This window comes from Geospiza fortis, unplaced genomic scaffold (genome assembly GCF_000277835.1).
Source record: "Geospiza fortis unplaced genomic scaffold, GeoFor_1.0 scaffold16, whole genome shotgun sequence".
Classification (NCBI taxonomy): Eukaryota; Metazoa; Chordata; class Aves; order Passeriformes; family Thraupidae; genus Geospiza; species Geospiza fortis.
The window spans coordinates 6,831,756-6,845,541 of NW_005054302.1; the positions used below are offsets into that span (position 1 = coordinate 6,831,756).

Here is a 13,786-nt window from a genome sequence, read left to right on the forward strand (position 1 = left end):
ACCATTTTGTCAGTAGCTTGAGAAATGAGAAAGGAAGATTACTATCATGGTAATGCAGCAAATATAATGTAACACATTAGTCAATAGCTGACTGGAGTATTTTATGGAAATAAAAACTTCTGGAATATGTGTGGTTGAAAGTCATCTGTTACTATTAACACTAATTTCATCCTGTTACCTCTGCATACTTTGTATGGGAGGTGCACTCTACACAGAAGCTCAAACTCTAATCTCAGACTTCCACTAAAAATAAATAATATTTTTAAGGAAAATTGCATGCAGTTTGGACACAACCAAATGAAAGTAGAAGTTGCAAACAGTAACGTACTCTTGAAGCTTATAAACACACACTGAATTACCACAAATGATGGGTTTTTTAATACTAAAGGCTAAAATAGTCAGGAAAAAGAGAGATGGGATGAAGTTCAACTCCAGTTATATGACAAATTAACATCGGAACATGCATTATCACTTGTTGCTATACATATTTATATTTTTTTCTGGTTTATACTTTAAACTTTTTTAGAAGGAAAAGATAAAGAAAAGATAAGTATTAGCCAAAAGAAACTGTTTGCATAACAAGAATCTTATTAATACTTCAGAGACATTTATTTGACAGTTTCTTTAGAAAAAGAAATGCCTGGAAGACATATGGCACTCAAATCTTTCTTCTGAATATGACAGTCAACATATATGTTGACAAAAATCTTGGTATCCCATTGGACAAGATGTGTTAATCAAGATCAAAACCAACAGCTTTCTACTTATTGCCTGGAGGCAACAAAGATCTGTCCTTTCTAAAGTAGTCTTCCTCTCTTTCAGGTTCTCTCAGTTTTCTCTCTATGTATCCAACACAGATAAGGAATCTGTTTCCTTAAATACTAATTAATTTAGATAAATTACTTTTATTTGTCTTTGTATTACCTTAAATATACCACTTCCGTCAATCAAAGTATATATAGATTTACCTTAACTAAAAATTAACCTCTTTACTGTCACAATGTGGATAGACACCTTCTCTTATGTCCCCTTGAAAACTTTGAGAAAGCAAAGTTTTTAAAATTTTCATTAATTTCTTCCAAGACTACACAGCTATTAATTTCTACATTACCTTTATTAGAAATGCTTCACGCATGTCTTGATGGGCATCTTCCTACCAGATTAAAGAGTGCATCTTGACTTAAATGTAAAGTGTCACCTGGGTAAAAAAAGTCTTTTTCCCCCACAGCTCACCATAAAGGCTAATGACTAAGATGTAAACCTATTGTGAAGTAACTAACAATATTAACACATTATTCCTTGATCGTTAGATTTTTATATACCTTTTCACACATCTAAAATTCTTTTGAACCTGTGTTTGTAAAGGTCTACTTTAGTGGAATTTACATAATATACTGTGTCACTGAATACCAGCACACTGAGTAAAAAATGACTCTTTAAAATTACCTGTATAGCAAGTGCTCGAGCTACAAGACTTCTAAGATATTGCAAAGGATCTTCTGGACCTTCCCACTTGCTTTGCCATGTGACAGGACACTGAAATAAAAATATAAACACTGAAAGTATCAAATCCATTGTCATTTCATTTTAAGTTGGCAACTTGAATAAAAATAAATAACCTGGAGATCAAATATATCTACAAAAAAAAAGGCAACACCAGCAATATAATGGTCAAGAACATACAACCTCAAACAGAAAGGCTGTTTTCCTGCTAATTCTTTGTGTGACCCAGCCACAGCATTAATGGAGAACTTGCAAGAACATCTGCTATTCAAGAAGGAAACATAAGTTGGTTCCATAAATATTTCCAAAAAGCCTAAGAGCATTATGTCTTGGGAAGTCACAATGTCATCTTTCAACTGCAGCCAGTTTCCCACTCCTCTGCTGTAGCCTCCTCAGACTTCAAAATGCAGTTATGTGGCTCCATGATGAAGAGAATCTGGTACAATTCCTCTGCATGATTATTTTCTCATCTACTTACAGCTTTTGTAGAGCAAGACCTGAGAAAAAAAGGCCTGCAAGACTTCCCCATACAAATTTTTCATTGATTTCAAAAAGAAAGGCTTAAAAGGGCATCTGTTAAATTCCCTCCTTCTAAGATAAGGATAGAAACACTAATTTTACCTACTCCACAGGAATCTAAGGCACACTGAAAGTGACTGCAAGATTCCCCTACTTATGAGAAAGAGAATTCATGTAAATCAGTACCTGTGGAATATTGCACACTACTGAAGATGCTAAGCAGAATCAACAGTTTATACTGTTTAATATTTACAGCTGCATTTTCCAGGAAGTTCCCATTCTAACAGAATATATACTGAACAGATATTTAATTCTGATCCCAGAAGTTTGCAAAGTAAATAATCTGTATTTACCTTTTATAGATAAAAATGAAAATGTAACTAGATTCAAGGATACTAATTAAAAATTAATTCAATAAACTAGAAAACATACAAAATAATTAATAAAGGACAGTTAACTCCATGGGGTTTTTCCTAAATAGGATTTTTTGAAAATTATTTTTTATTTGAGTCCTTGCATTTTTTGCAGCCTCTTCTACTAGATGCACATTTACAAGCAGCTCATCAATCTATCCTTTACAAGGCATTTGCCTAATGTTGTTAATATATCACTCTTAAAGTTACTTTAAGTCTAAAGAAATTGCTTAGCTAATTGTTATTATGCAAGTGTATCTCAGACGTGCTTATGCTCTTTTCGGCCAGGGTGGAGTTAATTTTCTTCACAGTGGATAGTATGGGGCTAACATATCAATTTTACATAAATACAGCACATTGCTGAACCTTTACAAGTCATACATTTATTGAATTTTACATTCCTATTCATAATCCATCAGTTTCTCCAGGTGCTATAATCTTAAAAGAGCTACAATCCTTGTGGGTTTAAAATGTAGCTTTTGAAAAATAATCCTTTGCTACATAAAACATGAAAACACTAAACAAGAAGAGTATATAGAAAACACATGAAGAAAATAATTTTAGGATGATAAATCGAGTGAGGTTTAGCTGCCATGCCAAGAATGTGGCATTAGCCTCTGGAAGGCTGCTGAAAAAATTGCTATATGGTCACAATCCAATGAAATGATCCATGTCAAGGAAAGTGGGTAAGTAAGCAGATGAAATGACAGAAGCACTGGTCAATACATCAGGAAGTACTGAACCGATGCTTGTGAGAGGTTAAAATGCACAGAATTTTTAAGAAACTTTTTGAGGCAGTGATCAGCTTCACAGCTCCTGCCAGTTCCAATAGATGAGTGCAGCTAAAGCACACAGGCAAGCCATGTTCTCTTGCTCAATAACAATAAATGTAACTGTAAGAGCTAAAGAATAGCCATTACATGTATCCTTTCCATTCGCTATGACTTGGAGTTAGTGCCAGTTTCTAGCACATAGTCAAAACATGTTTTAAAAGGCAATGAGATTGCTAACAAGAAAATTTAATTTAGTCTAACTGTACAGCAATTTTGCTAACAAATGCTGTCTTGTGAATCTGAAAAGACAACAAATTTAATTATTGTTTTGATTAGAATTTGATTTATCAATAAATGCATAACAATCTTTTCAACAGTACTTGTTTGTCACATGAAGATAAACAGGATGTTAATAGGAATTATTGCTCATTGCAGAAGCAATCTCATTATCTGTGCATTTGCATTGACAGAATTTATCAGTTGCTGGAGGCAAAACGAAACCAGAGTTTCATGTCACATCAATGTCTGACTATCTTTTAACTCAATTATCTAGATATTAATGATAGAGCATGTAAATTTGCTGTCACTAATTGTACCAGTTTATAAACATGCCCAGTGTGATGCCAAAATGATGGAGAAAGTACATATAATTCTGACTGATTTCTTGTATCTCAAGAATATAGGGTGAGATGATAGGTTGGTATGACAGGCACAGATTTTCTGGTGAGGTATGGCAATACTCCATACCGAATAAATGCAAAGAGAACTATTATTACAATTTAAATTTTAAGAAAATATAAAAACTAAGTAAGGGGACAGATTTACATATTCTACTGGCTAATGTATTTGACTTATCTAGCATGACTTGGTATTTGAAATTGAAATAGCATTCCACAACTTCTAAACTTATTGGATTTGTCTTTTAGAGAAAGCTTGATAAGAGAGTAATACATTCAGAAGACCCTGCAAATACTTCTGAAAAATTTTACAGAAAAAACGGGTTTTGTTTTAGAGTTTCTACGTTTAAAAGAACTCCATTTTAAAGTCTTTATCAATAAAAAAATTTAGAACATGAAAATGACTATTAGTTCAGTTCCTTGGGTTTTTTCAATGCTTATTATAATGTATATTCATTACAAAATGACTTACCTTCTGGTTTAACAGAGCACTTGCTAGCCTTTGTACTTCAGAACTCAGCAGTGAGGTGCCTCTGATGACTTTACTTAAAGAAGCAAGTGACTGATGGACGCTCTGCACAAGGCGAATGGCATTGAACTGCTCAAGGGTAATGAACGATAAGATGGGAGATCCTTGTTGTTCTGCAGGAGGAGACACCTTCTGATGGATCAGGTTAGAATTCTAAGAAAAAACATGGGATATCCAGTTAATAAACTCAGGGAAACTGTGGTGTTGTACAACACATTATTTATTTAATTCATGATACTTCATATGACCTTGTTAGCCTTGAAGTAGTAGTGATATCATCCCTTTTCTGACACTGAATTATAACTATAGTGATACTTCCAGTACTCTCTGTGACATGTTCAATAAAGGCACCTCTCTTCTGAAACAAGTCTGCCTACCCAGTTACTTCAAAAGTTCTGGAATTGCTGAAAAATCTTCACTTAGCTGAATCACTGCTTTTAGTATTAGTGTTAATCTGTTAACATAAAAAGCAGTAATGTAATTCAGCACGACAAGATTTTACTGGCTACTGTAAACTATGCTGCCAGTTCTTGCTTCCTGAGACTAGTTCAACGTGGAATTGAATTAAATACTATAAATACAAAATAAATATAATTTTATGTGTAAATTTTGAGTAACTTAGACTCTGAGAAGTACTGCTGCTCTTACATTGCCATTTTTGCTGCTTACTTCCCTTCCATTAAAGCCACTGAAAACCCAAATTTATTCAAATATTTCAAGAGATGGTGCAATTTTGCAAATCTTAATTCAGATGCAAATTATTACATAAATATACTTTTGCATGTGTTGGGAAACTCCAACCTGTAATGTAGCAAGATGCTGCAATGAATTCCAGTTATAGAATTAAAAACTTATTGGAAAATTCTGTAAGGCACAAATACAAAAAGTAAACCCTAGATTATGGGGAAAAAATATTTTGCTATTTCAGTTTCTACTAATTTTGTAAAGACAAAATCAGATTTTACTTTCTCTGAAATGTTTTTTAAAATAACAAGTTTTGATTATTTTTCAGGTTAAATAAATTTCTGAATTGTCACATGGCATCTTGCTTTCCAGAAGACACAGGATATTTACATCTATAATCTTTCCTAGGCACTATGCGTTTGTCAGAACTTTTACCTTTTTAATTTCAAGCTCATACTCCACTCAGCTACCAAGCTAAAATATGAGAAAAGCTAAATGAATGAGCAATATTTCAGCTTATCACTGACCAAAAGAAAAATTAAGGATAAAGTTTTCCAACATTGTTAAAAAGGTATACAAGAAAGTTACTGATCAAAGTGCCAAAGCATGCAGCATTTACAATTGTTATGCTTTGCATTTTTAATTTGCATGCATCCAAAAATCACAGTACCAGTTTTACATCAGTTTTCCTGAGACTATAATTTGCTGAGGATATGTAAATTGTAATACAAAACTAGCATAAGCTAGTTGATAATTTCTTATTGAGCTGTTTAATTGCACAAAATAAAGAAAACCCAAGACATTCCACCTTGGAAGCTTTGCTCAATCTTTGACACTCTCATAATTCACAAAAGCTTATTGAAAAAGAAGTCCTTTAAATTCCACAATATTGTCCTTTACAATAAGAGTCTCCTATGAATTTCAGATTCATTTCATCACTCTTTCTAGTGCTTTCCCCTGAGAATTTGTTGAAATAACCCATCTGTCATTTCCATGGGAAAATTAAACATGAAAACCAATATCAGCTTATACATTTAATGTCTTATTACATTCTTTTAAAATCCATTATGTATATAACTCAAATCAGGTTTTAAATTATGTGTATACTCAAGACCTGCTTGGGAATTAAGACAAAGAACTGCGGAAGTACTGGGTGTTTTTCATAATCATAAGAAACTGAAGGTAGATTTAATATTAAATATTGTATTTTACTACCAATATTAATCAGGTGTATTTTCAGATGTTGATAATTTTCCCTCTTTCAGTTCTGTATGTGTTGCTATCTTAGTATAATATAAGACTTCATAAAGTCTCACCTAAACTGTTCCAGAGCTTTGTTACCTTCTCAAACACAAGCTTTTGCAAACTCCAGTATGTTCTACTTTGTTACCTTCTCAAACGCAAGCTTTTGCAAACTCCAGTATGTTCTGAAAACTGCCTCCTCAGAAATGTAACAAATGCAATGAAAATAAACTCATATACCTTTACTAGTTCTGCATTTGATTCAAAATGCAATTTTGGTGGTGGTGGGTTGTAGAAATCTCAATTGCCCTTTTGATATACCTGTTTTGCCTCCTCCTTCGAGACTCTCTGCCTATTTTTTTTAGATATTATCCTCTCACTGTTTTTCACATGGTTTTCATCATTGTAAATAAAATAAAGAATGACCCTATATTTCTGTTTCACTGATTTTCCTTCATGGAAAAGACCCTGTAGTTTTTTTAAAGCTGAGATAGCTAATGAGGTACCAGGCACGTGGTGTGATTCTTGGGGCTGTTCTGCACAGTACCAGGAGTTGGACTTCAACCTAAATGGCAGGTTCATGAGAGTTTAATTAATTTGGTATGTTTCAAGCTGTTATTAAATCATGCTGCAAAACACTGTAAAAGCAGTTTTAGGACAGTATTCATTACAAGGATGTTTTCAATCACAAGAATTAATATGTATGTTTTCAAATGAGGCTAATATAGGTGAAAAGGTCATGACATTCTGCATTAGTTCAGAAGGGCTTTGCTTTTGTAATTTCAACACTGATGCACAATGATTTGAAGCACATTTTAAGTATCTATTTCATTTAAATAAAATTCAATCAAAAATTTCAGAGTCTGAATTCTGGCTAGACTAATAATCAGTGGATGAAGGAGAGGCAATTGCCATGATTCTATTCTTATAGATAGATAAAGAATAATAAACCACCCAGTTCAACAATTTCAGGATATCTGAATAATTGGTAGCAACAATTAACAGGGTTTTGCATCATGTATAGTCTGAGAGAAAAAATGAGGCCCTGCAAATTACCAGAAATATTTCTGAAAAAGTAACAACATGTAAGTCCTTGCTACCCTATTAATGTAGAAGAATCATATCCCATTTAGAAATGTCTAAACTGAAAAAAGCTAAAATTTCCAAAGCATATCTGCCATTTTTGCTGTTTGGCCACAAAGAATGTTATAGGCTCTGAAAACTGAACAAAAATAACTCCTATTCACAGAACCACAAAACAGCTGAAGGTTGGAAGGAATCTCTGGAGATTGCCAGGTGCTCAATGCTACAGCAGGTTTCTCAGACCTGTATCTGGTCTCCATCCAAAAATATGACCCCTTGCAGCTTTTCCACATAGACTCCAGTCAACTGCCAGGGTTAGTGTGGAGCAAATGAAGCTCCAAGGGGTCACAGTCTGAGAGCCAGACTAGCCTTGGCAGTCTTTCCACAACATCCCGCAGCTGAGCCCCTGGAAGGCAGGAAAACTTCCTAAACAACAGATGAGGTCAGAAAATGGGAGCATCCTTCCCCCAGCTCCAGGGAATTGCTCACTGCTTTTCCTTACCACTTCCTCCTGGTGCTTCTGTTTGGATCAGGTTTAGTTGGCTTTGGAATTTCATTAAGAGTGCAAAGTGAAAAATATGTCCACACTGTGAGATTATGATCAATCATTGAGAAGTAAATTCTACAGGATATACGTAAGTCAAATGGTAAATTTTGTTGAATTTCAGAATTTTCAGTACATAGATGTACAACAACTGTTTGCAAGGTATTTGTAAGATAATCCTTTTTTAATTAATCCTTGACTTACACACTCAACATGGGAATAAAAATGTTCAAAACAACTTAATCTTTGTCTACATATTAACAAACTTCTGAGGGTCTTTTTGCCTCTGGAATAATTTTTTTACAGGCTTCAGGAATACTTTTTTTTTAATTTTACTTCTTCATATCTGGGGAACTGTATTAGTTTCATATTCTCTGCCCATTCATGCATAAATAAAATAATTTACGACTATTAACTTAAGCAGCAATTCAATGACCTTCTTCATTCCAATTTCCAGGTCTTTAAAAATTCTGCAAACAAAGATGATGCCTTCATTGAACTATCCATCTAGAATGAGAATGTAGTACTGCATGCAATGTCTGTAAAATATTAAAGATGTCCAGGCTTTTTCAAAGCTGGAAGCAATTACTGGTTGAACAGATCATGAAAACTAATTTTGATAAAAATATTATTATTCAAATTTTTTTTGAAACGCTCAAGAAAATGTCCTCCACACAAAAATAAAACCTACAAAAGGTTTTATCCTTTTATAAGATATAAAAGGATAAAAGCCATCCTATTCTAAAGGATATATTCAAAAGATTAATTTAATTATCTGCTATTGGCATAAAACCTTTAGAAAATCAAAGAAACTTCAAGATAATACGGAATCCTTGAATGTTTTGGGTTGAAAGGGACCTTAAAGATAATCTAGTTCCAGCCCTCCTGAACAGACAGTGACACCTTCCATAGACCAGTCTGTTCATTTAACCTGGTTTTAAATATTTCAGGGAGGGAGCATCCATTAGCTCTCTGGGAAACCTGTACCAGAGCCTTACCACCCTCTCAGGAAAGAATTTCCTAATATTTAACCTAGACCTACCCACTCAGCATGGATTAGATGAGAATTCAATGAGATGCTTCAAAATGTAATGGTAAATTCTAATGTACCTCATGTCACTTCTATGTATGTGGTTATTTGAGTAAGGGAAAGGTTTTTCCCACAACAGTGTGGGTGTGTAAAAGACATAGTTTTAGGCCACAACATCTTTGATCTATTACTTGATCACTGAGGAGACGAAAATAATGGCCTAATGTCCAAGTGGGCAGCTAGCATGAGGTGGGAGAGATCTTTCTCAAGTGTGCATAGTGTCTGCATTCACACACATCATATCTAAATGTATGCCTGGAATAAGAATTCAATGGTTGGAAACCAAGCTTTACAACATAAGTGAAAAAACACCAACAAACTGAACTAAGCAAGACCAACAAAGGAACTTAAAGAGAGTGATACTGGACACTGCAGAAGGGATTTTCATGAACCTCAGTTTAAAGCTAACATCATATTTCAACACTATTAATACTTCATTGTATTTGAAATCATTAAACATTATCTTGTGAATATTAGACAAATGAAGAGACTAAATAAAAATCTAAAGTGCATTAGCATTTTTCTTGGAAACACACAAAGGATGCTAGTCTTATGTTTTGCGTGTGGCCTCACCTCCATATGGAGAAAAAACGTGAATGACTACTGTATTGCATACAGACTTCATAGCTAATTATGCACCTAACATTGCACATTCTACCTCAAATGCATTTAATTTACTTTTTCTCTTCTTATGTTTCAACACTTGAGATAATTCGTTAGACTATATTTTTAATGTATTTACCAGAAAAAAAAAAGTCATCTTTTCAAATTAGGTACAGTCCTACCTGATTAAGTTTCTTCCATAGGTTGAGAACAGGAGAAAGTTCTGTTGACCATATTTCTCTGTCAAATTTGCAGCCAGCAGTTACTGACCTACTCAGGATCCGAAGCTGTGAAATGACCTGAGTGATGAGAATACAAATGCACTCTTGAAGAAGGATAAACAAACTTCTTTTAGTACAAAAATGCCATACAGTAGCAAATACTCTTCAATTTATCTACAAACTATCCCTTTCTGCATACTTAAATACTGATCATGGTCTGATCAAAACACAAACAATATCCATATTCAAGAACAAAACGTACTTGAACTTCATTCATATTAAACCTCAAAAAAACCCTATATATTTTCTTATCATAGTAATTGTCTTCATCCAATTATAATTTAAAAACTAATGAGGGGCATAATTAAGTAAAAAGCCTCTTTTCCACAAAATTTAGAGACAAAACTTGAGCTCTGCCTTTAACTAGGCTCAAGCTCTGCCTTTAACTAGGCTCCATCTGTAACTGAAAATTTAAGGGGAAACGAACTCCCAAAATGTGTTACTAAATAAATACAATAATTATCACAGACCAAAACTCCAGACAATTATAGGAAATTCAATCTGATCTGACCAGGATCTTTTATTTACATATTCATGCTAACTCAACCTATTTAAATATATACCTATTAAAAAAAGAAAGCATGAAATTAAAAAAATAACTGCAAACCTTCCAGAAAGAAGGGGAGCTTCTAGTTCATTAGGTCCAACTGCCTTTTATTGTTAGCAACCCTAGTACACAAATCAACTGATAAAATACATACATACATTTGGAACAAAGGCCACTGAAATTAAAATTCTTCAGTGATATTGCAGTCTGTCCCTTAAACTGTATATAACCCCCTGGTATTTTTGAGGCATTTTCATTAAATTTTAGTTATTTTTCACAGTGTATTTTTTGCAAGGCATGTTAGAGAACAACTTATTAATTCTTTCCTCTTTCACTTGACAATAAAGAATTAAGCTTCATAGCAAAAATGTATTAATCATTCAGAAGGTCTGGACTATTTAATTGTAACACAGACGGAGGGAGAAAGTCAAGTTGTTTCTGCTGGGATTTGACTTATTTTCTAGTCTTGAAAGATGTGCAATGATGAAGTGCTTTCTTTTGTTTTTTATTTTCTTTCACGGAAGCAAACTTCTCCTTCCTATTTATCAGCCTTGATAGGGACTGTGAAACACTACAAGATGATAGTACACCCAACCATCATTTTAACTTCTATAAACAAGCTCTGACCATGAGACTGTGGTTTAAAATCCTGAAAGAATTTAAGGGCAGTAGTAGAATCACAATCTCAGAATGTAGGAGAGTAGATTTCAGCTTAGTCAGGGATCTTTTTAGCAGGAAGCAGTAGGCAACTGTTTTGGAGAGCAAAGAGGGGCCAAGAGAGCTGGTCAATCCTCAAGAAAAAAATTCTCAAGGCACAAAACCAGTTCTTTCTGATGCAGAGGAAACAAGCATGATAAGCAAGTCAAAGAACAATCATGACAGAAGATAATCATGGATGTAGAGGAAGTCAGTGACCTCAAATTCTAGAATATGCTGAGTTGGAAGGGATCCACAGGGATCACTGAAATCCAACTCCTGGCTCTGCACAGGACATTCCCAAGAGTCATACCATGTGCCTGAGAGCATTGTCCAAACATTTCTTGACCTCTGTCAGGCTGGTGCTGTGACCACTTCCCTGGGGAGCCTGTTCTACGGCCCAGACACCCTCTGGGTGAAGAACCTTTTCCTGCTGTCTAACCTAAACCTCCCCTGAGTCAGCTTCAGGCCATTCCCTCGGGTCCTGCCACTGGTCACCACAGAGAAGAGATCAGTGTCTGCCCCTCCTCCTCCCCTTGCAAGGAAGCTGAAGGCTGTAGCGAAGTCCCCCACAGAAGATGGGCACAAGGATGGACCACCCAGCAGGAGTAGAAAGACAGTGCTCAGTTGTGTTAGGGTCAAGTAAGGAAAACCAAACCTCATCTGGGTTTAAAAGCAGCAGTGTATGCAAAGGCCTAAAAGGGCTTCTGGCAGTATTCTAGTAGCTAAAATGAAAATATGAGCTACTGCTCTTTATAGCTTTCGTTATAAAAAATAACATTTCACCCTCTCATTCTCATAACTTAATTTTAAACTTTCATAATCCTTTGTGTGCCCCAGCTATTGTGTATATCAAAAAAGATTCTTGTTTAATTTAGCGAAAAATTAATTTCTCTGATGAATGTTTTGATCATAGTATCTTTATCATTCCAGCTATTCTTCCTCATTTTCACTCTGCACATATGCAAATGTTCTGACAAGCAATACAGATAATAAACACACATTTGTGCCTTCCAGATATCATTCTTTTAGCTATAATTTTGTGTCTTTTAATTTGTTTTTGGGTAGTTGCCTGCCATCATTTGCTAAGCAGTAAAACATTTATATGAAATACACTTTAACTGGTAATTCAGTATGTAGTACTTCATATAAACTTGCATATAGTGCATACTATAAAGCTGAAAAATGTTTATATGATTGCTTTGTGAATATGGGGGACTGAAAACATTAACTCTGGTATTCATTTTCAAAGCGCCTTTAGAGGTATAAACACGTATCTCCATACAGCTGAAATGAGTTTGAGAAGTAGGGACTGCAAGATCAAGTAATTAAAGTATTTTTCTATCTCTACTGTACAGTGTTATCTGTCTTTTTCTAATTATCTAATTATAAAATTTGTCAATAGTTTAAATAGGAAATATAGTACCTATTCTTTATTTCAATTTTTTTTTCCTTAGTGTGCCTATATGTGTTTCTGCTTTGTGTATTTCATCAAAGTAGTTCAAAAATATTGGGTTATCATTATCAAAATTTAAACACTTAAATTAAAGGTACAGAATCAAAGAAATCAAGTCTTAACTCTCTGTGTCCTGGAGTACTGTAGCATACAATGATCTTCATCAAATGTTCATGTAACATTAACTCTTTACAGTTCATCCCATTTCTTTTCTCAGGTATAGCAGGCATGATGGTAGCATACTTTACTCCTAAAGTTTCCATGACAGCACAATTTTCAATTCACTGTAATTTTTTTTTAATTAATGGGTTGGGCTGAAACTTTTTGTACTGGTGGCTCTTTCAGCCTGAATATTTTTTTCAAAATTTTAACCTAGAATAATCATTCACGTTCAAGACACAGATGAAAATACATTTGATTCATGTCAAAAGACTCAGGTTAACCTCACCTTTGAACTGCTTCAACACCCCAAACTTTTGCTAATGGGCTGTGAATTTGATGGCAGGACATCTGTCCAAATTTAGGAAAGAATTACAGATTGTAAAATAGTTACACTTATTACTATTTAAGTATGATTACAAGTTTGATATTAGAACTTGAATGGTGCAAGTATTTCATTCTCACAAATCCCAGTGACGTTCCTTACAGTATTGACTACTCTATGCTACTTTGAATCAGCTAAAGCTTGAGAAAATGTTTATTTTGTTGTCTCAAATCAGTCTCTGTCTGGTTGTTATGAAAATGAAAAGGGAAATGTATTTTTTAATAGGATCATAGAACAATTAATGGTAGAAAGAAGCTAGGGAGGTCTCTAGTCTACTCTCCTGTTGGAAGCATGATGAGCTTTAAAACCAGACCAGGCTGCTCAGGGCTTTATCTGGTTTTGAAAAATCTCAAATACAGAGACTGAAGAACGTCTCTGGATGACCTCTTCCACCCTAATAATTAAAAGGTTTCCCATAATATCAAATCTGGACCTTTCTTGTTTTGGTTTATGTCCTGTAAAAATAAGAGTCAAATGAATGGACTGGGACAAAGAATGTGTTAATACTAGGAAGGACCAGAATAAAACCATGAGTGGGATATATCAGAATTCTCAGGTGCACCACAGAAGTGTCCAAAGGATTGTGGTCTGTTTGCAACTGC

At 34.4% G+C, this 13,786-nt stretch overlaps 1 protein-coding gene across 1 annotated transcript in view; it reads right to left on the reverse strand.

Moving 5' to 3' along the window:
• Positions 1-13,786, reverse strand: part of DYNC2H1 (dynein cytoplasmic 2 heavy chain 1) — a 143,167-nt gene that overhangs the window by 24,936 nt on the left and 104,445 nt on the right. Inside the window, exons 83-85 of the mRNA XM_005417800.2 lie at positions 9,843-9,959; positions 4,358-4,567; positions 1,447-1,536 (exon numbers count right to left, since the gene is read on the reverse strand). Coding sequence (XP_005417857.1) covers positions 1,447-1,536; positions 4,358-4,567; positions 9,843-9,959 — 417 coding nt within the window. The remainder of the gene's footprint in view (positions 1-1,446; positions 1,537-4,357; positions 4,568-9,842; positions 9,960-13,786) is intronic.